Source organism: Apteryx rowi, unplaced genomic scaffold (genome assembly GCF_003343035.1).
Source record: "Apteryx rowi isolate R43461 unplaced genomic scaffold, aptRow1 scaffold_394, whole genome shotgun sequence".
Taxonomy (NCBI): Eukaryota; Metazoa; Chordata; class Aves; order Apterygiformes; family Apterygidae; genus Apteryx; species Apteryx rowi.
The window spans coordinates 521,754-548,499 of record NW_020450463.1 but is presented as its reverse complement, the minus strand read 5'-3'; the positions used below and the strand labels follow the sequence as shown (position 1 = coordinate 548,499).

At 38.6% G+C, this 26,746-nt stretch overlaps 1 protein-coding gene and 1 non-coding gene across 3 annotated transcripts; one reads left to right on the top strand and one right to left on the bottom strand.

The window, feature by feature from the left end:
• The first annotated feature begins 2,307 nt into the window (after nucleotides 1-2,307).
• Nucleotides 2,308-24,776, top strand: TBC1D31 (TBC1 domain family member 31). Of its 2 annotated transcripts, XM_026074649.1 has the most exons (21): nucleotides 2,308-2,487; nucleotides 3,029-3,144; nucleotides 4,986-5,164; nucleotides 7,938-8,089; nucleotides 8,512-8,671; nucleotides 8,907-9,107; nucleotides 10,335-10,511; nucleotides 11,295-11,374; nucleotides 11,477-11,623; nucleotides 11,857-11,990; nucleotides 13,054-13,187; nucleotides 13,826-14,005; nucleotides 14,926-15,158; nucleotides 15,776-15,928; nucleotides 16,952-17,087; nucleotides 18,029-18,121; nucleotides 19,950-20,090; nucleotides 21,102-21,296; nucleotides 21,724-21,874; nucleotides 23,640-23,756; nucleotides 24,489-24,776. In XM_026074649.1, exons 2-21 carry the CDS (start codon nucleotides 3,051-3,053, stop codon nucleotides 24,623-24,625), a joined length of 2,994 nt encoding a protein of 997 aa, XP_025930434.1. In that variant the 5' UTR covers nucleotides 2,308-2,487; nucleotides 3,029-3,050; the 3' UTR covers nucleotides 24,626-24,776. The 2 variants fall into 2 exon arrangements, with proteins under 2 accessions (XP_025930434.1, XP_025930433.1); XM_026074648.1 differs by lacking the exons at nucleotides 2,308-2,487; nucleotides 3,029-3,144; nucleotides 4,986-5,164 and adding an exon at nucleotides 6,559-7,148.
• Nucleotides 24,777-26,665: 1,889 nt separating this feature from the next.
• TRNAM-CAU lies at nucleotides 26,666-26,738 on the bottom strand. The gene has a single exon. It is a non-coding gene; the product is annotated as a tRNA-Met (tRNA).
• Between the last annotated feature and the right edge of the window lie 8 nt (nucleotides 26,739-26,746).

Here is a 26,746-nt window from a genome sequence, read left to right as displayed (position 1 = left end):
GCCGAGGGCCGGGCGGTGCCGGCCCGGCCCGGCCGGGCTCCGCCCTGGGAGCCTCCCTCCCTCCCTTCCCCGTTGCGCAGCCCAGGCCTCCCTTGCTGCGCCGGGGCGTGAGGAGGCCGAGGGCGCTGCCTGGGGGGGGAGGCCCCGGCGGTCACGCTGCCGCCGCCCCCCACGGGAGGGGGCGCAGGAGGCAGCGCCAGGTCTTTCATGGCGGTCCGGGGGGTGCAGCGAGCCTCGGCGGACACAAGCTACAGCCGCGGGGTTTCCACTTAGATAGTAGGGAAATTTTTTCATTATGAAGGTGGTCAAACATTGGAGCTGGTTCGCAGAGAGACTGTGAAATCGCCATCCTCGGAGATGTGCAGAATTTGCCTGGACAGGGTCGTGGCCAACCTGGTCCAACTTCGAAGTTGGCCCTGCTCTGAGCGGGGCTTGGAGCAGATGACCCCGGGGCCCCTTCCAACCTGAATTATTCCACAGTTCTGTGACACACCTGGAGCATCTGTACATGTGGTCCAGCTCCCATGTTGTGCTTTCAAGCAAGAGACATAGCTTCAGTGGACTTCATAAATTATCTGTGTAACAGCTCTATAAGTAGTGACTGCTTATAGGTTAGGACCTTAATGATCAGAGAGCTGGCAAAACCATATATGGTCTTATGATACTTAGTTTATAGTGCAAGCATTCTAGGGTTTCCTTTWTATAAGCAGGAGGTTGAACTACATCATTGATTGTATGATTTTGCAGACCATATCTGTGATAAGGAAGATCACTAGRTTATTAAAGTGATAAATAAATGTTTACGCTTGTTGAGTTACTGTCCTCAGAGATGTGTGTAGATTGGGGTGTTTACAAATAATATCTTCCAAAGATTGAGCAACTCTAATATTGTAGCGGTTACCCATGCTAACTATTTTGAGCTTGTGAATGTCAAAATCATCCCAATTTAGTTTTTCTTTTGTTTTTAATTGTATTAAACAAATTACCATGGGCAAATTCCCTGGGGAGTTTATTTAAAATGTTCGTGATACATGAGAAAAGGTCAAAATATGATCAAGCCCAAGCTAAAGAACCATATAAATGCGGTTTTTTTAGTACTTGTATAGTGCTTGGCATGGAAATTCTGGATGCAGTTCCATGAACTGATATTTTTATTCTCCTAAGTTAATTTAGTAGCAAAGGAACTTTTGAAAGGCAGAGAACCATGTTGAGGAAGTATTGGGAGATGCTGTAACTAGACTGATAAGTGCTCTCATTTCAGGATGTTTTTAAAATTGGAAGTCATACTTTGTTTTTTAATGGCATTACAGATACTGTTATCACATGATTATAATATAATTATAACAAATTAGCTTAACATCCATCTAATCTTATTTTTATGGCCCCTCCCTTTTACCCCAGAAAAGAATAATCTTAGCAGGATGAGRTTCAATTAGTTTTGTGTCTAGTGTGAACAATAGCTGCATGGCCCATCTTCACACTTTGTACATGTACCAACAGTTGCATGCAGATGCTGGGTTGCATATTCTACTCTCTTGGCGGTCAGTGGCTGCAAGTGCCTTGTAGTCTTTAATCAGCATCCCAATATCCTGTGCATTTTTACATATTTACTTTGATTCTGAATTTACATTCAGGTAGTTATAGAAAATAATTGGTTTGCCCTGTATTATCCAAGAAATCCAGGAATAGCAGCTCTCCCATGTTTTTGGAGTAAGTAATGTCCTGCTTCCTGGACCAACCTTCCTCTAATGACTTACTCTGAATATGGGCTGCTGTTCTGCATCAGGCCCCACCCTCTGCTAACAGAGTGATACAAGTTCAGAGTGTGAAAAACTGTCAAGAGCAAATTTTGTTCCATAATATCTCAGATGAAAATGATAAAAAATGGCTTGCTTCATACTTGTAAAGACTTTAGAAAGAAGTGGTATGAAAACCAAATTGCTCCTCATCTGATCTAAGTGGTTTCTTATAGTAACTCATAGCTTTTCAATTTTCTAGCTTGTTTCTTTACAGGGAGAGTGAAGAACCTGGTAGGCAATACATCACCATAAAAGTTAGTGCTATTCATTAATAATATGAATGGCAGTTGTGTAACTAGGAGCCTCATAAACTGGCCAGGAATGGTGGATTTCCCCCTGTCTGCTTTACATAATGTCTCCTAACTACCTTCCAACAAAGTGAATACTTTTAGAAATATGTGCTCTTTCACAGAAGAAGATTTTTCAAAGATGACAATGAATGATTAGAATTGTAAAAGGAATACTTTAATCCTAGATCCTGGAGAAATACATCTTAAGGAAACAGTTCAAAACATGGTCATTTTGCTTCCTTTCTTCACAGAGTTATAGTAAACATAATTCATAGTGCCACAGGATATCATTCAAAGACAATACATTTTCTGAATGTGACTTTTGACAGTTCTGGAGATTCTCTACTTGCTGGAGACCACCAAGGAAATATATATGTTTTTAACTTGAATGGAAACAGGTAAGAATATTTATATCAACCAAAAGGTGCTATTTTTAATAATACATTTTAATTGTCTTGACATCTGTAATGTTTTTCATGCCTGGTTGAGATAGTGGTTTACTCAGACCTGAAACTGCAAGCCAGTGTCTCACGTAGGCGCCCTACATACTATTTTATTGGTTTAGCTGCTCCAAAAAAGCAGAAGATTGTAACATTATACTGAACAGACATCAATATCATAGATCTTCAGTGATTAGTTAAGTGTTACCACATGAAATAGGTTATTCTGTGAATAGTACTGATCAATTAATAATTATCTATGAATTACAATAAATTAGACCAAGTATTGTCATTTGCAGAAATACACGAATCAGTCTTTTCAATTTCACACTATTGAGTTTTAAATATGAGCATTGTTTTTTATATTTCTTTGCTCCCTTCTTTAACATTAATTTGTTTTTCTCTTGGCGAAATATGTTGAAACTGATTAATTTATTATTTTACTTGACATTCTGAACCAAAGATTCCTAACACAATAAGAACATCCTTTTTTAAATAGGTTCAACCTTGTCCAGCGAACAATGCAGGCTTGTACTGCTTTGGCATTTAATCTTCGCAGGAAGACAGAATTCCTTGTGGCTTTGGCAGATTATTCCATTAAGTGTTTTGATACAGGTAGGGAGAAATTTAAAGCCTTTCTGTAAAAATCTGGATTGTTATGAAAACATATATAGGTTTAGCTTCAACCTCAAATTTGTAAGATTTTTGGTGGAAGTCTCACTGTGTATTACATGCAATGTAGTCTTCTGAAACAACAAAAAAGATTATAGTCCTGTCTTTTATGGGTAAAGAGCCCTTTGCTTCGTCACAGCTTCTTGTTTCCACTGAGTCACACAGGTTTCTGTTTAAGTGAAGTATAGCACAGGATCAGGATTATATGTGTTAGCTTTTCTGAAGCAGATCCATATATGCTTCTGGAACAAGGTGTGTAAAAACAAAACAAAACCAGCTGTCAGTGTATTAGAGTTTGCAACTGAGCCAGCTTTAAACTTTATTTACAGAAAAAATATTTAAACAGGAAGACAATACACTAAAAGAACTGTCAGTAGTTTTGAGTATGCAAGTAAATCTGTATCCTCATTCAAAAGTGACATCTAAAATTACTTTCACAGGCTACATGTTTGTTTTTGACTTGATTAGAAGTTAAATGGTGAAAGGCATTGACAGTTCATTCTTCATAAGTTAGTCTTAACTTATCGGAAAGTGCACTTGTAGTGTCTCCTATCATCTGGACTTAAATCTTTAGTAGAAGCAGTAGAAATAAGTCATCTGTGATTTGAAGGTTTGAGTCTGATATTATTGGTGGAGATTTTAACTAACACTGTTTCCCAAAATAGAGGAAGAGTAGGAGATACGGTCTGAAGTGCTCTGTTTTTCCCCCCATAACTTTCTCACTGAAGACCAAAGACTAAATTTAGTTTTTGGATGCATTTAGAGAAATCTTGTTAATCGGTCCACAGAGTTCTGGCTGTTTGTATGGTGGTGTTTCCAGATGCCAGATCATACTGAAGAATGTTTTAAAACACTATAAATACTTTCCACGTAAATCAGTATTGGGCAAACTATCCTTAGAGGTGTATTAGTAAATACTCAATTGGAGGGCCCCATCAACTGCTTAAGAGGCTCTACCCTGTAATCCCATGTCCTCCTCCCATGCGATAACAGCCCTAATGAGCTGCTCAAAAGCCATTTCCCATCTTTGATGCCATAGCGGTAGGTCAGTTGGAACCACCCCATGGGCTGTCAGGCAAACTACCCAGTATAAATAGTATAATTGCCACAAATATTGTTTAGTTGCTGAGGAAAGATTAGTGGTCATGCAGTCACAAGTGGGAGAGAATGCAGTCAGAGAAACCATTTCTTTAATATGCAATACGCTGCATAAAAATGTTCTGCACTCTAAAAGAATTAATGAGATGTAGCTTTCTGACTCTGCCTTTCTATAGTCATAACCTGTTGCCATTAAGCCTTCCTTCTTTACATCTGTAAATGGCTGCGTAATCATTCGTGCATATTGCCCGCAAGTCAAAACAAGTGTAGATTTCTAGCTAGAACATTCATGCCTCAACTTTTAGACATTACTGCTGGTGTTCACAATGGATAATCTGCCTACTAAACATATTGAACTTACCCAGTCTCAATGTTCATGGCTTTTTAAGATTGATTCTTAGGCTAAATTAAACAAGTCTGTGCGAGTTGGCTTTCTGCGTAAGGAATAACTTACAAAATCTGTTACTTAGCGATGAGGAGAAGGTTATGTTTCTGTAAGGTATAATAACTATATGAAGATTGCTACCTTTGTTTCTTGTTTGTTGGATTGTGGTGGTGAACAGGTATACTAGGTGTGCTTAAAAGTCTCTTTCACTGCATAATGTTGACAATAAAGAGTAAAGCAGTAGTTGCTTTGCTTAGAATGAGTTTCAGATCCTTTTCATTTTTTTCATCAACTCCTACAGAAACCAAAGAACTAGTTAGTTGGATGAGAGGACATGATTCTTCAGTGTCTTCCATCTCTGTCCATGGCTCAGGCAGGTACGCCATCACTACATCTCCTGATACAGCACAACTCTGGGACTTGGACACCTTTCAAAGAAAAAGAAAGCTGAATGTTCGTCGGTCTGTGAGTATACAGAAGGTGAGTAAAGAGCAATTGCTAAAGCATAAAACAAGCATACCTGGGTGGGAGTAATACCGCATATTAAAATCACAGTACTTGAAAATACTTTAAAAAATACAGCTGAATCTTTTCTATGTTCTTTGGACRTATCTCCTTAACTGTGATTCTGTCACATCACCCAGACCCCTGGAATCACAACACACTAGTCACACAGGTCTGCTGGGAACATTTAAGGAACCTCCATCTTTGGAGATACTGAAAACTAGGCTGGATTTGACCCTGACCAACCCAATCTAATCTGGAAGTTGGTGCCACCTTCTAGATTGGCCCTGCTTTGAGCTGGGCGGGAGGGCCTCAGAGGACCTCCAGAAATACTCTCCAACCTAAAGGTGTTGCTGAACAGAGTTTTTTGGCAATAATGGTAGTTTAAACAGTCACTACCACCCACCCCATTCAGCTGCTTATTGCAAAGCTGCTCCCCTTCCTGTGTGCCCTGGTCATGCCAGCACTGAATGTGGGAGCTAACAAAGCTGAAAAGTAACTCAGCAGAAAGAATTTACTGCTAGTGACTACTTTGGTTCTGTTTGCTGCAAGACATGCCGGAACAACTCAGGGAATGAGAAGGGTATGTTTGCGTCGAGGAGTGGTTTAAATAGGTCTACCATAGCATTATGCTGATTTTAATAGGTCTGCCTGTGCCACCAAATGTCAAACCTTGGCATAAGTACTACAGAAAGTACCAAAGCTGTCCCTGAGCACTGCTTACATGTGCTGCACTACAGGGAGTAGTCTTACAGACACCACTTYAAACTGAAGTTCTTGTCAAATTGGTCACTAAAATTCCTGTGCTGGTTTTGCAAAGAACAAGGGTATTCATTTGAATATCTTCATGTTCTAGGTCAGGCAGAAATTCTGTCAACCTGAAATAATATCCCATGGAAATTGCTTGGTGACTATGTTTACATTTTTTGTTGTTTTATTAAAACTGTTCTGTAGGCAGGTCACTAAAATAATTATCACATCTTCCCTCCAGAGATGGGTGCATTTATTTGGTGGATAAAATTTTTCTGATGCTCAGTATGGGTTTTTGTGTAGGCTAGGTGTGGGGGGGTTCTTGTTGGCTCTTGGAATTTGGTAGAATCAGGATGTTTCARTATGGAAACAACTTTTAAACCAAAACAGTAATGGCTGTGGTTCGGTGAATAAATCACTGTTTAGGGAATCAAGAGCTTGTGGTTTTGTTTTGTCTCTACCATTGCTGATATGACCTTATGCAAATAGTCTAACTTATCTGGATCTCGTTTTCCTGTCTTTAAAACAGAGATAATGATGTTTACTCCCAYGTCATGGTTTAAGACATGCAGATAAGTGCCAAATTAAAGATCCAATTTATTATTAGACTGTAGCTGGTGACACTCAGTGTCCGAAGTGGCATTCTCACTTGCTATATGAGCCTTCCTGGTAGTTTCCCACCAATCCCTGTAGTGTACTTTGGGTGGTCTCTTCATGTAACYCCAGTTTGCAGTCCAGCATACACCTTCTGTTCAGTCAGTACAGGGGCAAAGCTAATTAGAAAAGACAAAGAAAGAGTTACACCCTRTAAGAATGGCAGATGAAAAAAGACAAATGAGAAAAAAGAGCTAAAGGGAGGACATTTGTAATGGCCATTTTCAAAGCAACTTTTCAACAGCGGCTTGTGAGCAGCTTGTGTTATCTATCTAGAATAAAGCACAAGATGAGGAACTGTTCAGTACTCCAGTTTGTCAAAAATTAAAATAGCAACTTTCAACTGCTCCTAAGGCTTCACTTGCTGTTGGAAGGACCCATAAGCATTTTTTTGAGAACAGGAATTAAGAAAAGGTAGAAATCTTCCTGCCTAACTTCATCCATCTGCCTGATAGGCGTCTGCTCTCAGTTCCTTGTCCGGACTTCCTCAGAATCCCTGAAGAAGGACAGGCAGCTCCACAGGGCAACTCAGCCCAGCTAAATATGAATGACTATGGTAGGTGAGGTGACTCTCCCCCACGGGTAACTTTCTCTCACTCACTGTCAAGTGACTAATTTGGGCTGAATATCTAACTTTTAGTCACTAACGTTAGGCAAGGTGAATCCCATCCCACATATCTAGATTTACAAAATGTATATTTATAACCTTTTTGTTATTGTTTTCTTTCATCCTGGCAGCAAAAATTGCATTTCATAGATGAAGAATACATTACTAAACTGTCCACAGCGTTTTTTCTACATTTAATAGTTATACGTAAACCTAAAGAGTTCAAGTCTAAAGAAAAGTCATGGAGTTCATTTGCAGGCTGTTGGTGCTGTTTGGAAGCTGAAGCTACGTTTCAGATGCAGTGAGCTATTCAAAACCCACCAGTGCTGAAAGAGAGCCCTTTTCCTCTTGCTCCTGGATGCTTATTGCTACCCTTTATATTATGCCCTCTCTGCCCCTCATCAGAATCCCCCACAAGCCAATTTAACAGTCAGAAAAATAACGCAGAAGAGACAGGTGATTCTTTGTCACTTCAGCGAGTTAAACCAGCTTAGCAAAGGGTACAAGTTGTGAACCAGTGCAAGGGAGGGCAGGCCTGCCTGMCTGGGGCAGGGGAAGGGGACCTGCCACCTCAGGGATCTCAGCCTTGCGTTGCAGCTGCAGTATGCAGTTACAGTCTGTTAATATCCATGCTGCTGTGGTTTCTTGCTGTATTTTATTCTGTTGTTCAGTTTTGTCCAATTTAAAAGGTACATTCTGGACAACTTTATTCCATTTTTTTTCTTCGTACTCTTTCAGGTTTTCTTTCTTCCACTGAGTAACACCATCCTCAGCTGTTTTAAAGATAACTCCGTTTTTGCATGGGAATTTGATACTCTTCAGTGTAAATACCAGTTGCCAACTCCAGTAGAAGGTTCTGTATTCCTTTATAAGGTCTTTGCAATTACCAGGTAAATTGCTATCTTAAACATTCAAGAGGATACAAAAACTGCAGAAGTTGTAGTTTGTAAAAAGGTTTTCACTGCTTACTTGTAATGTTTTATGGAAGTATTGAGCTATATGTTATGATAAGCTTTTGATCTCTGCTGTGACTGACCCTTTCAGCAACAAATGGCATCAGTTTATATTACAGCCCCATAGCAGTTGAAGTAAAGTAAGTTGAATTTTAATTACTACTMAAATAAAGTTTAAACTATCCATTACAAAAGCAAATTTTATTATTTAGGAGCTGTTTTGTTCTTTCAGTACAGTATGAGAAGAATAATGATGGATTCAAAAGTGATCTAAGGGCGTAGAAGGAAATGTATGATCTCTCTTATTTTAGCTAATATAATAGTATTCTGATGAAAACTTTGCCTTGTTTGTGATCCAGAGATGGCCGGATTTTTGTAGCTGGTGGAAAATCAAATCATCTTCACTTATGGTGTTTAGAATCAAAGCAGTTGTTAAGAATAATCCAGATGCCTACAAAAGTACGGGCTGTCCGCCATCTGGAATTCCTCCCTGATAGTTTTGATGGGGGCTCTAATCAGGTCAGTTTTTTACAAAGCTTAAGACTGGAAAATTTGTTTACTTGATTCAACACATAGACTTTCGGAGGGTTTTGGGGACAGTGAGGGGATGGGCAGTCTTCCATACAAAGAAAAGTTACTGTCTTAAATATTTGCTCACTTTCTTTTTTAGCTTAATGGAATGTAATTTCTGATTTTGATATTCCTCCTTGTTTTGCATTGTCTATATTCATTGTTGTGTCCTTTTATCTTGTAGGTCCTTGGAGTGTTAAGTCAAGACAATATTATGAGGTTTATCAATATAGAAACATGCAAACTTCTTTTTGACATTGGGAGTCATGAGGAGGGAATTAGTACAGCAGCGATTAGCCCCAATGGACGGTATATTGCATCAGTAATGGAAAATGGTAGYCTTAATTTATACAGTGTCCAAGCTTTGACTCAAGAAGTAAATAAGGTAGAGTCTTTTACATTTCTTATAACAGCAGGAAATACCATTAAAAAAGATACTTGTCTACAAGATTTGCATATCAGAAATAGTTTGCTAATGTCATTGGCTTAAAAGTTTTGGAGTGCTGTGTTTAAAATGACAAATAAAGATTTTTAGAGTTCCCTTCATATTTATTTCAGCCTGTCAGTTAGTATGATGTTTTTAAAGTACATCATTGTGTTTCTGTTTTCAGGAGGTTGCGGGAGGGAGGATTTCTTTCTACAGGAATTTATATGGAGGATTTCTTTCTATGGAAATTTATATGGACCATTTTTTTTCTTTGTAATAATGTTGTGGGGGGAGCAGGGGCGGAGATCAGAGGATTGTGTTGCTTCTACTCCATTTTCTTCCAGGAAATAGTTTGCAACTGTTGCTCTCTTATTCTGCTGGCACAAATGGTCTTTTTTTTTAACTGTGATTTTGTTCTTCTTACTGTGTTATTAGATACTAGAATCCATCATTATGACACAGTCATCTTCCTAATCCTTCCTAAATAACAAACATTCTAAATACCAGTTCTTATTTTATTAAAGTAATTTATTAATGGGAGTCAAGTTTCTAAATCCAGAATTCCATAAATCTTTAATCACCATGTCTTTGAAGTAACCAGCTTTGTACAATAAAAGAGTTTGAGCTGAGGAAGAATGTGTACGAGGTTGTAGGTCAGACATGCATTTCATTTGTGCTTTTCCTGCTGGGTCGACATGATTTGGGATTGTTACTTGCTTTCCCAATCTCCACAATTAAATTAATACCTACCTGACAATGAAGATTAATTAAAGTTTGTTAAGGTCTTTTGTATTCTCTTTTAGCAGGTTGTATAGAAAGATCTTTCAGTAACACTGAGAAACACACTAAAGTAAATTAGCTGAATACATAATGCACTTGTACTATCCCAATTATATTTTAGTGTTTGCTAAAGAAGAATATACATGATGACTGAGTTGGTGTTTGGAAGCTACATAAACCTTCTCATAGTCTTCTAGTTTATTACAGCATATTTATTCACTTGTGTACTTATTCTGGGGTTTGCAGTCCATATATCTTTGTTTCTGTTATAAATGTGTATCTGTTGTTCCTACTGTGGCTATTGAGCTCAAGAACACTGCATAGAAAACAGAGTAAACATCAAGTTAGAGTGACCTTTAGGCTGTCTCACAAGATGTTAACTGAGTTATTTTCATTTAATACTAGCCTCCACCACCCCTGTTCAAAGTAGTGGAAGATTGGTCCAAGTGCAAGTTGGGGGCAAATAAACTTAAAGTGAGGGTGACTTCAGGAAGGTCAGAGCGCCCGTGGAAATCCAGAGGAAGCAAAATTCAAACCAGATCGCTGAAACCACAAGTGAACACATCACTTGAAAATAAAGAGGTAGGAAGAAGTTGCAAATACTCTGTTCTCCAGCCTGCAGCTCTTGAATTTCATTGCGAAAAAAAGTTAGCTGCTTACTCTAGAAAGGAAGTTCAAGCACTGATTGACTGTGAAGTTTGAACAGAGAGGGGATTAAGAGTTTTAGCACCTTTCTCCCCCAGTGTTTAGCACATACTCCTGCATTATGTGACACAGACAGAGCTGTGGAGCTGTCCCTTGCCCTTCCCCTGGTCAGGTCATGGGTATCTCTCTGAAGTTGTTCAAGTCACTAGAACCACATGTGGACTTTTGTTAAAACTGCTCTGCTTCTCTGCTAGCAGACTGCACTCCTAAAACTTCTGTCTAAAAACCATAGCATTTTTGTTATTATTTAGGAGGTGCATTATTGTTACATTTATTTCCCTTTTCTCATCACTGTACTATCTTCTGTTTCTTTATCCCTAGTCTCATATACATTCTCCTTACAGTAGCATTCATCACAAAATGATCCATTCCTTATGTTAATATGGTTTGACTATAGCTATCATTTAATTGTACATAGTTTAGTCATTCGGGGTCTGATCTGTTTCTGACAGAAACCAGTGACAGCTTTTTTTGACTCCAGTAGAAGGTGAATGTTGTTAAAATATCCAGAATGATGTAACAGCAGTATACCTCATAGTTTTTTAAAATACGATGGTAGGAGCTTCAGTATTTAGCTACTGTCGTCAATTAGAGCACAAGAAAAAAGATTATGAAGCAGAAATCCTTACATACGTTCGTTGTTAATTTCCTATTTTGTAGAATGAGTTGCCAGGTGGATTAAACAAGAAACGTCTGCAGGCCTTGTTGAAAGGATTTGGAGAATATCCAGCAAAATACAGGTACATCTGTGTGCATGTCTGTGCTTGCATAAAATAAAATTGCTTGTGCTTCCTGGCCTATGAAAGAGAAGTAGCTTGACTAAGTCTGCGTTTTAATTGCAGGATGTTTGTTTGGCGCTCCTTATTACAACTTCCTGAAAACCACTTAGCATTCAGTAGCCTAATAGATAAAGGCACCCACAGTGCATTTGTGCATATTCAGAACGAGTATCCCATCAAAAGTAGGAAACTGCTGAGAGTTTTACAAAGGTAAACATATATTTTCATGTACTGATGTGAAGTGTACCCCCCAGCTGGAACCAGCTGTAATGAAAGTCTAAAATGAAATAGTAGTGCCTTAATGCAGTTTTCCTTTTATAACTTGTATATAGAGCATCTATGTACTGAAAGTTTAGTCCTCTATATGGTTATAATATGCATGCGATATTTTTGTTCGTCTTTGGACCAATGTTTTCTRCTCCTTTTCTTGCTTTTACATATAGGACCTTATCAGCTCTAGCTCACTGGTCTGCTATCTTTGGTGAGACACCTTATATTCCTTTGTTAGCGTTCCCATTTGTAAAATTATTTCAGAACAACCAGCTGATCTGCTTTGAAGTTGTTGCTACTGTAGTAGGTAAGCAAAGATGTTTAAAAATCCAATATGCTACAAAGTATTTTAATGCAAATGAGCTTTTCTTGATAAACTGAATGAGTTATTTTCCTGAGAGCTCACCAGAGGTTTTCTTTTAAAGGTGTTCACCAGGAATTAATATGTAGTAGCTGTGTGTTTTAAAACCAAAACCTGTTTTTAAATCAAAACAAGATATTAGACTTCCTTTGCACTGTTTCTAGCAAAAACTTAGCAGTGTAACAGTATTTTTAAAGTCTATTCAGTAAAAAAAAAAAAAAAAAGTATATAGAAAAAAAAAAAAAAAAAAAAAAAAAAAAAAAAAAAAAAAAAAAAAGTGTATCTAGCATAATTGCGGTGTCATACTGAATAACCAAAATCTATATGTGAGATATGAGAAAAGAGTAGTCAAAAAGAAAAAAGAACTTGCAAATCAAAAGGGAATGATCTCTTTTAAAGTTTTACTCTGTTTAGTTGTCCTAAACATGTGGTAAATCCAGTTTAGTCATTTGGCTGAAAGATGGCAATGGCTGTCTTCTGAAGAAACATACTAAATTAAAGTGCTCTGCTCTTAAATTAGTTGTTGCAGCTGTGTTTGAGTCTATAGAAGATATGTGCTGCCAARCATACGTAGCCCCTTTGCAAACGCATGCTGTTACTGTCTAAGTATCCAAGTTTACAGAAATTATTCTTAGTATGTTAAAAATTACTTGATACAGGCAGGAGTTTCATGAGACAGGAAAACTGCTTTAAGTATTCCCATCTGCCTCCAACTACTTAGTTCAACAGCACACAGAATTTTTTCATTTTATCTTTAAACCAGATTAGTCCCCCAATCTGATTCACAGTGTACTGACACATACACTTATGCCAGTCCAGCTAGCGGAGCAGTGTATGGTGGGAATGGGGTAGGAATATATTGCAGGGAAGAGGAGGGATGGGAGGATCTTAAATAGGCTTTGCTGCCAAAGACTTCCTCTTAGAAATTTGCAGCTTTTATAATCAAACCTGAGCATTGTCAGGAGTCTGTCACTCTGGATTATAATGGATTATGTTATTTCTCTTGTAGTTAATTTTTGTCAGCGCTGGTTTGAGTATTTTCCCAATCCTCCGGTTAATGTCCTTAGTATGGTGGAAAATATTTTGGCACATCATGACAAAGAACTACTTCAGCATTTGATAAAATGCAACGTGACTTCACAGGTAAAATTCTAGCCAGATTTTGTATATAAAATGTTATTGCAGTGAATGATAGTGCACTAGTCTTCTATTTTGGCATAATTCTTTTTTGAGGGAGTTTTCGTTAAGTAATAGTTAATGATTTGCTCATACAAGTTTGAAGAATATTTCATCACTTTCCGGCAGCGTTTCCTTTTACATGAAGATAAATCCTCATGTACACGCTACTGTAGTTCATAGAAGCCCTTTGCTTTCAAGTGCACATTGTTTGAAAAATTACTGGTTGAATTATAAATGTATCTTTACCTTTTTTTTTCTTTTTTGGAAGGTGGACATAGGTGTGGTGAATGAATTTAGTAAATAAGGCAATGCCATAATTATATATATTTATCATTAGGGATGATTTTAGCTTTGCAAATCTAAATGGAAGATTTACACCTCCATAGAAATAAAAAAATGTCTTTATATTTGCTCCCCTATTCATTGAGAATCTTTATAGGGAGTGGTTAACTTACCTTCAAATCCTCTGGCTTAGTTCCAGTTTGTCTTTCATAAATAAATAAATTCGTGGTATAAGACAATAAAATTTCATATTATTCCAGTTAAAGGAACAGTGAAATTCCACTAATGGATTATTTTGTTAATTTTCCCAAATAATGTAGGTTTATGCCTGGCCTCTTCTAGAAACACTATTCTCTGAGGTTCTAACAAGAGAAGAATGGCTGAAAGTCTTTGATAATATCTTCTCCAACCATCCTTCATACTTTCTAATGGTTGTTGTTGCCTATGTTATATGTTCCAGAGCTCCATTGCTTCACTGTAATCAAACAGAGGATTTCGAGGTAAGCATCTTGCAATTTAAGTCATCTGAAATTGTATTTACAGAAAAGCATAAAACATCATATCTATTTTTATGGAAATTAAAAAGAAATGTTTCAATTCCATATTGATATATTACTGCATGTCTGAACAATGTCATCTAGTACCTGACAAATGTACTATAAATGAATAAAATATTGAGCAATTTCCTGCAGTTTCATATAATGTGAAGATCTTTAAACTTTCACAAGGTTTCTAATGCCACTAAAAGTCATTTTGTGAATGTGGAAAGTTCATCAACCACAAAGTTATTCTGCCTCTTATTTGGGGATCTAAAACTGACTTTGTGCGGAGACAAAATACTGTAGTTCTGTCATGGTCTTATTTCATTATTTTGCCTTCAGATTTGCAGTTAGCGATATTATTTGACTTTCTCTGAAACAGAAATTTACGTTTAGCTTTACATGAGAGGAAGAGCATTTTTCGTATGATGACGCCTTTATAGGCAAACAAAGGGCCCCGCCTTGAAAATGTACTTTTGGGCAATCAGTTTGTCAGACATCACACAGACAACATTATTGCCATATTCCTTCAATAATCAGTAGACAGATTTTCTTTTAAGCGTCAAAAGTCACTGAGATTTATCTGTCTGTGTAGGCAGTTGGACTGCTCTAAAGTCACATTCTAGCTTCCCATATCTTTATGTAAACGTAATTTGGAGAGAAGAAAAAGAACCAGAGGATGCTTTTAGAACTTGAAGAGGTTTGGATCAAGTCAGTTGAGCCAGTGATTTTTTACTAATTGTTCGGGCTAACTTGGTAACCCCTTTTTTAATCCATGTTTGGAATATAGAGCTTACTAATTTACCTAACTGTTCCTACAAAGCATATTAAAGGCTTGCTTGATGTTTTGTAGAATGTAAATAGAAGCATGTCTCTTACAGTATTTCTTTCATCATCGGAACAACCTGGACATTAATGTCGTGATTAAAGAAGCTTATCATCTTATGGAATCTACACCAGTAGATATCCATCCACAACATATGCTTGATGACTTCATACCACTTACGAAAGGGCAGTACCCTGTATTTAATAAATATCCCAAGTTCATTGTGGATTATCAAACTCAGGAACGAGAGAGGATCAGGCAGGATGAAATTGCATACTTACGAGAGAGGTATTAATGGGAAAGTTGAAGACAATGTCAAATTGGGAGGGACAGATAGATATGATGTAGTTCCATTTTTCTATTTTAATGTATATGCTTGAGAAGGAAGAATATGATTAAGAAAAATTGGAGACAGTGACTTAAACAGCTACAAAAGTTAAGAGTTATTTGGCTTGCTGTGTTTTTAAGTTAAATTGACAGTCTTATCTTAAACCAAAAGTGTTTGTTATTTCTCAGAAAATATTTGGCCTAAAGTCTTCACACTGGAAAGCTTAGAAGTCAGAACCTAAATTTGTGTTAGCCTGGTAATGGTTAGCTTTGTAAAAGGGTCGGGAGTTAGCAGTTTACCATTGAAATTACCATGATTACATGGCACCTTTAGAAATCAGTTTTCCTTAAGAACATGAGAAAGAAGCTTCATTTCTGCACTCAGCTGCCATGCCCTGTTTGTAACAATTGGTGCTGTAGCTCTTCTTTATGCTTTTATCAGTACGTAGGGGGGATGCTATGCTCTTTCATGACATCTCATTTCAGCAGTTCTTTGCTAGTGTAGTCATCAATTTCTAAGTAATCAAGTAATTTCTTGATGCCTGTTTTTATATGTTAATGTGTGATCTTCCATTTAGACAGTTAGTGCATGAATTGGAAGCTAAAGCACAGGAACGGAAAGTAGAAGATGAAACCTGGTATCGGAAGCAGGAACTGCTTCAAGAAGCTGAAGAACAGAGGAGAAAAATGCTGCTGGAAGAAGAAGAGAAGCTGGCAGAACAGAGACAGAGGTACTATAATAAAAGAAGCATTAGGGGCCCAGCTACAGTACCCTGCTATTATATTTTTAACCATGATTGAAGGAGAAATTACCACTAATTTGTGTAAATTATAATATAGGAAAACAGTGTGGTCTGGTGGATGGGATTTCGGTGTGGGAATGAAGTGATCTGGTTTGTATTACTGCCTTGCCCAAGGAAATACAGCAGATCAGAGGCCAAGTCACTTCATATTTTTGTCTCAGCTCCCAGCCTTTGTCTTCTCTCTTCAGATTGCGACTGCTCTTGGGCCGTCAACTGCTGTGTGTTTGCACACTGACTTAAGACTCGCACTGCAAACATAACAGTCCTTTACAATATCAGTGACCTGTACACATTCTTCCATTTCTAATGGATTTAGAAAAAAGACTGTTTTAACTGTTTTATCAGTTGTTGAGTAAAGAGTTGTTATAGTACTGAAACTAATGTGGTAGTCCACACATTCTGCAGTTATGAAGAGAGTTTCAACATCTCCCTAGTTAGATCAACTAAAAGTAGTATTTTTCTTGAAATCCTGTTTCCTCACAGAGTAGGTTTTTCTTAAAGGGAACAGTGGGCCTTTCACTGCAAACTAGTTCACAAGATTGTGATTCTGTTCCTGGAAGCAGTTTGATGTTTTACAAATAAACATAAGTAATAATTTTGTGCAGGAAGAGGTACCAGGACACTGGCGCTATTCTAAGGAATAGTATCCAGTTCTGGACCATTGCAGTACTAAATTATTGCTTATTAAAGTGCGATAGCAGCAGAACACAGGTTTTCAAAGGTTAATTGGGAGGGACTGCCATTAAAGGACCTCTGTGTGTCTGTGATTTCAATTTTGTCTTGTAAATGAAAACTGGACAGTTTACAGAATGAAAGCATCTGCCCTAAGCATTGTAAGTTAGAGATTAGCTCATAGTAACTAATGGATGATTCCAGTGCAAGCTTGTACTCTTTGACAATGACTTTTTATGCGTACAAATTGCCTTGTTTGTGTTTATTTTGGCTTTGAAGACTAGCTGCTGTGAAAAGAGAACTGAAAGTAAAGGAACTGCAATTGCTAGATGCTGCAAGACGACGTTTTCTGAAATATCAGCAAGATCAGCGGCAGATGGAACTCAAACGTCTTGATGATGAAATTGCAAGAAAGGTTTAGTATTGCTTAAGCAATTCTTTTCGTGAAGATTTATCAGGAAAAGTAAATAATCAAAAATGCACAACTAAAATTCCAGTTCATATACTGTGATTTGTGAGCACAGAGATATATTTAGCATGAGATGGACTACTTTATGTGGTAAATGCACATTTAAAAGTCGTCTTTGGCACTTGCTACATTCCACTGGCTTGTTTTAACTGGCAAAACTCCTGAGAAAAGCCAAATTCATCTGTATATTGGCAATGCTGAGTTATGAGCTCCTTAAAGGACTAGTCAATTCTCAGTTGTCTGTGGGCAGCATATCCAGACTGCAAATGAACTCTGCTATTGCTTGAGAGGCACCAGTTGCCTCTGGTGAGACCTGGCTCTGCTCCTGCAGGGTTACTAGCTCAGGCGCTGTGGCCTGAGGATGCACAGGATGGAGCCTTTTGAGCCTTGTGGGCACRAACTTGGTTTTTTGCAGGCCATTTCCAGTGTCTCAGCACTACACTTCGCAGAGCCTGGGGCGGCTGTGTGAGTGTTTCTGTAGGAAGACGGTCAGGGGATTGTAAGATTCGTTAGCTGCAGCTCAGCACAGGTCCTGCCAGGTGCAAACTGGCCACTTCCATATCTCTGTACTGTCCTCCCAAGCATTCTGGGTTTGGAGACACTTTATTAGATCAGGAGCTGTGCCCTGCAGATTATTAGCACTAGATCAAGCCTGACAGTTGCCTAATATGACTTGCTCTATGCAGAACTATTCCTSTATCTTTTCTCCACCTTGCCCTGCACTTTTGTTATCAATTATTTTCCGCTCTTCATGGTATGATAGAAAGTTAACTAGAACTTAGAGGTAGGACGTGGCTTGAGATTTGGACATTTTATTGCTTTGGGGGTTTTTTAGGGACAAGAATTTTTTCTTTACTGTGTTTTCATGGGTTATTTTTCTCCTCAAGGCATCTATAAGAGAGCAAGAAACAGCTGCTGCTGCTCAAGATGTTGAAGTACGGCAAATGGAACTTGAATCACAAAGACAGCATTTTGAACAGGTAAGTATAGGAAACTATACAGACATTTATATTTAATGGTTATTCCTGTGCAGTTCTGAGATTTGGTCACATTTGTTCAACCAGCCTATGCGGGGAAAGAGGTGGGTCCTTTTTTTTTAATTTTCCTCTCTGATACTGTTTTTAGAATAGACTCTCTATTAATAATAGCATTAGGAGAACCTACTGTTATCCATTCTTCTTGGAGAAAATACCCATATCCTCCCCATTTTGTTCTTCTGCTGTTTAGAGGAATCATTTTGTTGCTGCAATCTGTATGTATGTGCTCATTTGGTTAAGAGAAGTGAGGAACACTTAAATGAGAAATAAGTCTTAACAATATGTTCATCATTCCGTGAACTCCTACCTTTTCATCTGTGGTATCCAGATATATCTACATTTTCTGGAGAAACCAGTACAATGGATTGATGTAGCTGATCAAAGAATATCTAATTGCCAAAAATAATTAAGCAAAAAGGAATGGATGTATTGTGGGGAAGGTGTAATTCTTTTCTCAAACATCTTTGTTAATCATCTCCCTAAAGATTCCATTTTTTGTGTAATGCTGATTTTAATGGTTGAGACATCACTGTTTAGTAATAAAGATTTTTAAATCAATAAATATTGTTTAAATGTAAAGTTAAATATGAGTTAATTATCATAAATGGTTGAAAAGCAAGGCCGCCAATGGAAGGCTTTAATAATGTTGATTTTAATTAGAAATGGTAGGTTAAATGTCTAGAAATCACAGCTGTCTATGCCTGTCTTGCATACATGTACATCCAGCTGTAATGCATGCAGAACTGGTCTTCCAAAATGCCTTACCCCTTACTTTAAAGTATTTTTCTTCTTATATTTGACTTTTTAAAGCTTTTGGTCGTATGGCTTTTTACAATCTGGGCTAAATTTCTTTAAGTGCTTGTTTATTAAATACTCAGCCAGCTGTATTGTGGCTACATAATGCAAACCAGGCTAAGCTTATTTATACTCAATAGTATATGTAAAGTCAGCTGTTCAAGAAAATTAATCCTACAGTGATTGTGCTCTTTAGGCTAGAAAGGTAGCAATTATTTAACTAACTGAGGATATATGTCTGCCCACAAGAGACTCTGTAGACTGGATTTCTCTGCCCGTGCCCTGAAGTGACTGGAAGCTGTTTTACTGCTGTTAGYGAGGGGCTGTACTCAAGCTTAGAAGGCCTGTTGCGAGACAGTGTATGCTAACTGTGCTTCAGTACCCTGCTGACACAGCCTGCTGGATTCCAGCACGACTGGGAAGGGGTCGTGTCTGTCTGCAGAAAAATGTGTAGATGTTCCCAGATCAATGTGAAGAAAAGGTGGTGAGAGTTAAAATTCTGTTTCTTGATCTGCTGCTGATCCATACTGCTTTGGCAAATCAGCTCCTCATTCAAGCTACAGATGTGTTTATGACAAGTCCCTGTACCGTGAAACATGGTTTATATTTGTGAAGTGTTTTGAGGTTTTGGCTAAAATATGCCTTCAAAGTGCAGAATATTTATGTGATGAATCTGATTCACTTATGGTGGAGTTCTGCTCTTATTCTCTATTGTGATCCCCTGYGTGGAATTACATCAATATAAACCTGGGAGACCACTGTGCTGACTCAGGCCTAGTGTAATTCCAAGCGGATAAAACAGCACGGAGTATCACTTTCTTGAACATTTATGATAGGTTATGGTATACAGTGGGATAAGATGTGTGTATATATTCAAATACTAGTTTAATGAAGTTTTAATAAATGTTAAAGAACCAGAATTGCAAATATGAAATAGTAGTTCAGTGACTATAATTTATGCTTGTGTGTTTGGTAGCATCTTATCAAAGATCAAGAGACAGTAATGCAGGAAATGAAAGGAGAGATAGATACCAGTCGAAGAAAGGCTGATCTGGAAGATCATCTTGTTCAGAAATTGATGGAAGTAGATCGAGAAGAAAAACAGAAAGCCCGAATGGTAAAAACATGGGATCTTAACATGTATTTTTCGGAAGTTAGTGTGTTAACTAGTAATATGTACTAATTTAGTAAAAGTATAATATTTTTTTAGATCTGTTTTACAGATATATATGTTAATAGATAATGCTGGTGTGTTTAAAATTCTGTTTTTATCTTTCATTTGAGCTTTTCAGAAATCTGACTAGAGTGTTCAAACAGCTATATAATAATGAATTTCTGCAGGTCTGCCTCGAATATTCAACTTTTCTTTACTTTCCAGCAGTTATGGTGGCAAATGAGACTTGAGTGCTCTTCAGATTAAGTTATTTTCCTGTTAAGGAACATGTTTTATTTGTAACCATAACAAAACAAAAGTAAGCCCTCAAAGGAACTTGCAGTTGGCAGTACTTGGCAGGAAATTCAACTATAGAAGCTGTCTTCTAGATCACTATAATGAATGTGTATAGCTTGACATTAGGAATTGTTCAGATTTTCAAGCTCAGAACTTCTGACTGCACAGTTGGAAAAATAGTTGTAGCTAGCCCACTGCCCATATGCTTGGCATCTGCATTTATATTTTGTCTAGAAATAAGCATATGGGTCTGAATTTTTGTAAGCAGCCTCCAATTTTTGGAAGCAGATGGATGTGGGTGGAAGTATTGGCATTCAGGTATCAATCTGATGTTAATTGCACCTGAAAATCAGATAAAGTCCATGCTATGAAAGCAAAATCCCAAAAATCATAGAAGAGGTTTATGCCTCATTTCAAGAGAGAAAAAAAAAAGTGCCCTCAGTAAGTGAAAGAATAACAAGGATGAAAAAGAAGCAGAAGAAAGTACTTCCGAAGAAGACAACCTGCCGTAATGAATGGAGCAGTGTCACTGCAATTTCAGTCTCCTAGTAGGGACAGCTAACMGTGATTCTGGAGAACACCTCRGTTTGACAGGAAAAGATCTTCACTTATTCATGTGTAAGGCCATGTGCTTGAAGTAAAGTAAATGCATTCCTGATAAGAAACATGTTTTATTAGGTAGCTGAAGAAAATTTAGCCAAAGCAGAGCAGAAATGTGTTGACACTGACTGGAGGATGCAAGCATTGCACAAACTAAGGTGTGAGGATCAGGACCGGGAGGAGCATTATAAGGAGATAGCCAAGCTCCTTCATGACAACAGAGTAAAAGAAGCCGAACTGCTGAGGGCTCTGAAGGAGGCAGAAGAAAAAAAGGTATTTGTGTTATTTCTATTTTTAAATGGGACCGTCAAAAGTGTAACTGCCCTTTGCTCATCACACGGTATAGCATAAAGCTGAAAGGTGTTTACCTGAAATACTTTGTTGTAAGGACTCTTCTTTCCTGTTCCTGCTGGAAGTTTCTAGAAGCACCAGAGAAAATCAGTGAGGATCTGTTAGGTTTAGGAAAGCATATTCCTAATTCTGTAAGCTCCTCTTGTTTTTTTTCTCTAACCCAAGCCTTTTACCCTTCTCTAGCTGTTTGAAGGAAAAAGTTTAAAAAAAAAGAAAACATTCACTCAGTGTCATAGTGTACGTTTTGATTTAAGGATGAAACATAATCTGTAATAGTTCAGATGGATTTACTTGTTGCTTTTTCCATGGAACGCATCTGTTGAATATATACTGAATATCTCTCTTGCAGTGGCAAGAAGTTACGCAGAAAAAGGCTCAACTGGAGGCAGAGCAGAAGGCAGCTGCTGCTGCAGATGAACACAGGAAGCAGTTTTTAGAAGATGAAATGAATGATGCATTAGAATTGGCTGAAAAGCTGCAAAAAGAAGATGGCTATTTTGGTGAGCATAGAGATAATGCAGTTCTTCTGTGTATCAGCATACTAGATATTGACGGGAAGACCCAGATTCATCAACTGAAGACAAATTAAGTGTCTAATGTTAGGGGTAAACTCAGGCTTAACTCCTTTCTATAGGTACTTTTTGGCAGTATCCTTTCATGAATCCAATATACGAGGGCAGACTTGGAAAAGAATCTCAGTTTGATATCCATCAGATGCAGTCATATAAATGATCATGTCTAGAAAATTAGCTGACTGTTGTGTATAGTTGGGAATCTGTGTTTTGTTTCTGGTTGCCAGTGATTCCCTCATGCATCCCCAAAACTGAAGATAATTTTCTCCCAGTATGCTGTTATGTAATGTTTTCTGGGTACACAGAAGAACAAGTGATGTAAGGTAGTTTGCACTAGTTTTTTTTATCAAATCAGAAACCTCAACCTGTAACTCTCTTTTCAACTTGAAGATAGCTACAGTTTGGGCTTCCCATGATAGATACATAACAATTTTCCATACAGATAAAAGCAGTTTCACCATAGGAGTCTTYTCTCCAGCATTTAGATCTTTCAGACTGAAGTACTGTCCTGCTGACATTAATCTCACTCCAACCCAGCCTAGTTATTTCCCATCACATGGTGAGATGGCAGAATGAAGTTCCATACTCCCCTGGCTGTTCTACATACAGTTGAAGAACACAGGACAGAGTGCAAGCTCTTTTTATCTCCTCTCCTTTATCCCCATTATGTCATGTTTGTGCAAGTACRTCTCTTTTTTGAGACAAGGTAGGATTTTTGAAATCCCTGTGATTTCTCTAAGTGTCCTTTTGTAGGCTGCCATCAGAAGGGGCATTTCTCCTCCTCCTTCCTGTGCTGGACACGTTTGCATACCCTCTTGCATCAGATCTAGCATTTGCAGGCTATGCGACTGGTTAGAGCAGCTTGCTTATCCAGCTGCATGTTAGTCCTTTTTTGTAGGACTAGACTTAAGCCACATCAGGGAACTGATCGGACTTTGCCCCATAGTTGCCTGAGCTCCCATGCCAGCACAGAGGAAACAGTGACCAAGAGCAAAGGAAAGGATGGAAATGGCACTTTTAGTGGGAGCACAGTCTTAGATCAGCTTAAGTTAATCACAGAATCTCATCCCACAGAAATCCTTTGTCAAATAATCTATAAAGAAAAGCAAACTCACTACCAGCAAGCGAATTTGCTGAGTGTTTGTTCACAGAATAAAAAAGTATTTGCTTCCACGACTGGCCAGTACATTCTTCCTGAATGTTGCCTTTGTATGGCTTTGCAAAGATTTATCCCATTCCCCCACCTCTCAAAGGCACACACAAGATGATCTGAGATGATTAGTATTGCTTTGGGCAAACTTACTCAGACATTGCCCTAATTTGCCTAATGCTTTATTATGGAGTAAATTGCAACTGCCTTATTAAAATGGGTGTCTCYTGTTAAAACTGCAAGTGTGAGTGGCCATATTCTGCTTGAAGTTAGTGACCCATCTGTTAGAAGATTGATTAATTATAGAGGAAGAAACAGTAATATGGAGCTATAATTTCTTGAAATGAAATTCAGTGATGTATCGCTTTGGTTCATAGACTGAAACTTGACTTCTGAATCTGAGCAAATTGGACTTGCCATTAGCTGGAGTAAGTGATTGTTCTAGCTTTGCTTCCTGGAAAAGAAATGCTTCACCGCAAGCTAGAAAAATTATTAGAAATTTGAACACAATTTACAAAGAAGCCTTCTCTCCATTTCCCACAGAGAGACTGCATGATTTAAAGGCTGGACATGCAGAGACGGGTTTAGGATTCCAGCAGGTGCCAAAGTCTGGAAACGTCTGTTTGAATGATTTATCTGCATCAGAGTCATCATCACATGGTAAGTTTCTAAGTTAGGACCTTCCTTCCTCTTATGTTTAATTTCAGAAGTGTTACTGGAACACCTAGATGGGTGATTGAGTCATTAGTAACTGTGTAGGTGTTCAGTGGACAGTGAACAAGTTTATTGCTGTATTCTATTTCACACCTGAAAAAAWTCTGTGTGCTGCCAGGAATAGCATGGGTAGGAAGTGTCTGCAGTGTGTCCCATTATAGGAATATCCTCATTCTAGTCCCACTCTGACCTGATCATTTTACATATGCTTTTTCTGTTTTCATAATTGTGTATGATTTGGGGATGTTGAGAGGGTGTAAAACTCTTTCATCTTACTGAGAGTTACAGTCAGGAACTAGTCTAGAATCATTTAGTCTGGGCTGTCCTTGCCATTTTGGCCAGTGAATGTGCATTTTAAAATCATGTGTACTTTATGTACAAAACTCTTTGCACACAATGGGAAACATATATCTTTTGACCTGTCATAGCACCCCATCAAGGTCTGACCTTTCTGTAACAAAAACTAGGACAGCCTTGGGAGCATTTTCAAAGAGCTCAGGAGGAGTTGCTCTTCACTTTTGCAGGTCTTAGGGCTGTCTTGGATACAATGGTATTAAAGAATGAAACATAGTGTTTCCATGCAGAGGTTATTTGTTTTCCAATAAGAGTTCATGGTATTTATGCAAAACTCTTAGCTGAAATATGAAGTCTTAGTCTCTTGCACTTAAATGCCTTTAGGTCGAAGGCGAGAAGAACTGGCATGCAAAGAGTGGGAACTGATGGCAGAAGTCAGACGGCTCAGAGAAAAACTTACTTCACGGGCTCGAACTAGACATTCTGCAACTCGTTTCTCAGCTACAAAGTGGACACCTTGAGATGGTTTGCTCTGGACCTCAGCTATACATTCAAATTAATCAGTGAAACACTAAATATGTATAGTGTGATCAAGGACTAATCMTAAATTGTTTATTATAAAGGTCTTCGGAAATATTTTTGTATAAAAATAAAACATGAGGTAGAAAAATGTSTGGTGTTTGCAGACTTCTCATTATTTTCGTACTAATTATAATTACTATTTTTTCTTCTAAAATAAACTCATTTTTTATTATTAAGTTGTTATATTTGTGTGCACAATTTGTTCAGGTCAAAACAGTGACRTGAAAAAACCAAGCACTGTTAAAATACTGCATTTGCCAGTGATGTTTAACTGGAGTCTACAAGTTGCAGCAAGGAAATTTGCTGTTAGAGAAAAAAGGTCATCACAGGGAGGGTGGTCAAATACTGAAAAGAGGCCTTGATCGGCCATTAGGAGACTGGCCACCCTGGACTTTGTAAAGGAGGGAACAAGGTGAACATGAGGATTTTTACATAAGAGGGGGCCTGTGAGACTATGCAAAATTTTCTAGGGAAGTGGGGAAGGGGCTTGGGGAGGAGCGAAGAGGAGAACAGAGAAGAGGAGGTATAACAGCGGCTGGGTGCCTGTAAGCAGATGCCGGTCTGTTTGTCTGACTGAGCCCTGCCCTGATCGTCACAGTCTAGCCTATCTTCTTATTAAATCCTTTACTTAACTATCTTTCTGTGTCTTCTCACGCTCTATCGCAGGCACAAGTGCTGGAAGGTGCCAGCAGCTGGTGAGACACGTGTGAGTGGGTTCGGACCAGCAAATGGAGTCACACCTCAGGCAATGGTGGTCTCCATGCCCAYGGTGCCAGCAAGTGGACGAGAGAGAGTCCTGGCGACCACAGTTGATGGGACCTTGGCATYGCGGGGCTGTGTGTCAGGACAGGCCATGTAACTCCCTTAACAGCTAATGTTTTGGCCTAAAAGTAAAACATTATGTGCTACTGGAGCAAAAAGAATGAGGCCCAGTAAAATAAAATGAATCAGTCAGAACCATTCCCCGCAACACTGATACAGGAGTGGGCTCRACCATGTAAAATAGTATGAGGACCTGGGACTTGATTTGTCCGTTTTTCAGTCTGATGCACTGAAATCTTCAATGCTTCTCCATGTTATCCCAGTCATTTGAATCTGACTACTTTTTCACTTCACTCTGAGCAACAGGGAATCACGGATTATCATGGGTTGGTGGCTTGTTAGTGTCCTCCACTGCTGCAGCCGGAAGTTGTTTGTAGCTTAAGGGAAACCACGGAAATGTCAGCAAAGATCCTTTTGGAAAAATCTTAGTAGAATCTGGGGAAGATGCATCTTCCCTTTTCAAAAAGAGAAAAACACAATAGACGAAGATCTTTGTTGGGATGTGTAACAAGTAAATGGTGAGAAAAGTGCCTTTTTGCAAGGACTGCAGTTGTCTTGAAGTTTACATGTGATTATTTCTATATTTTTGAAAAACAAATTTTTTGGCTAGCACCTCGGGCCATATGTATTGTTAAAATGTTACAGTTGTAAATGTGTATAAACCAGAATGTTTGCAGCAAGAGGAAGCTGGTGCTCTTTCATGCTTACGTCGTACTTTATATTATTCTGTCTGGTATTAATCTGGTCACAGGCACATGAGAGCTGGGGCTGTTCGAGGAAATGCTCTCACATCTCGGGYGCCTGCCTGTGTGCTTGTTTTACTCAAGAGCCCGCTGTGGAAATGAAAGCGATCTCTCTCTATGCCCAAACGCTGAAAAAAGCTAGCGGACAGCTTGGATTCAGAAAACCTGTGCCAAAGCACGTTTCTAAAACAATACAGGACGTAGCAAGTGTTTCTGTGATCCCACAAGCAGAAAACGAAGCCCCTTGCCCTGAAACTACATCTTAATAAACCACAACAACGACGGTTAAAACGCGCGGTTCCGCGGTGGGTTGTGCTCTGTTGTCCCGTTTCCACGGCGTTAAGGGCACCCCGGGCACCAGCAGCCCTTCGGGCAACGCGGGGCGCGCAGGCCAAGAAAAGAGTCGCCGGCCTTTGCCCCGTGTGAGGATCGAACTCACGACCTTCAGATTATGAGACTGACGCGCTACCTACTGCGCTAACGAGGCGGCTGAAA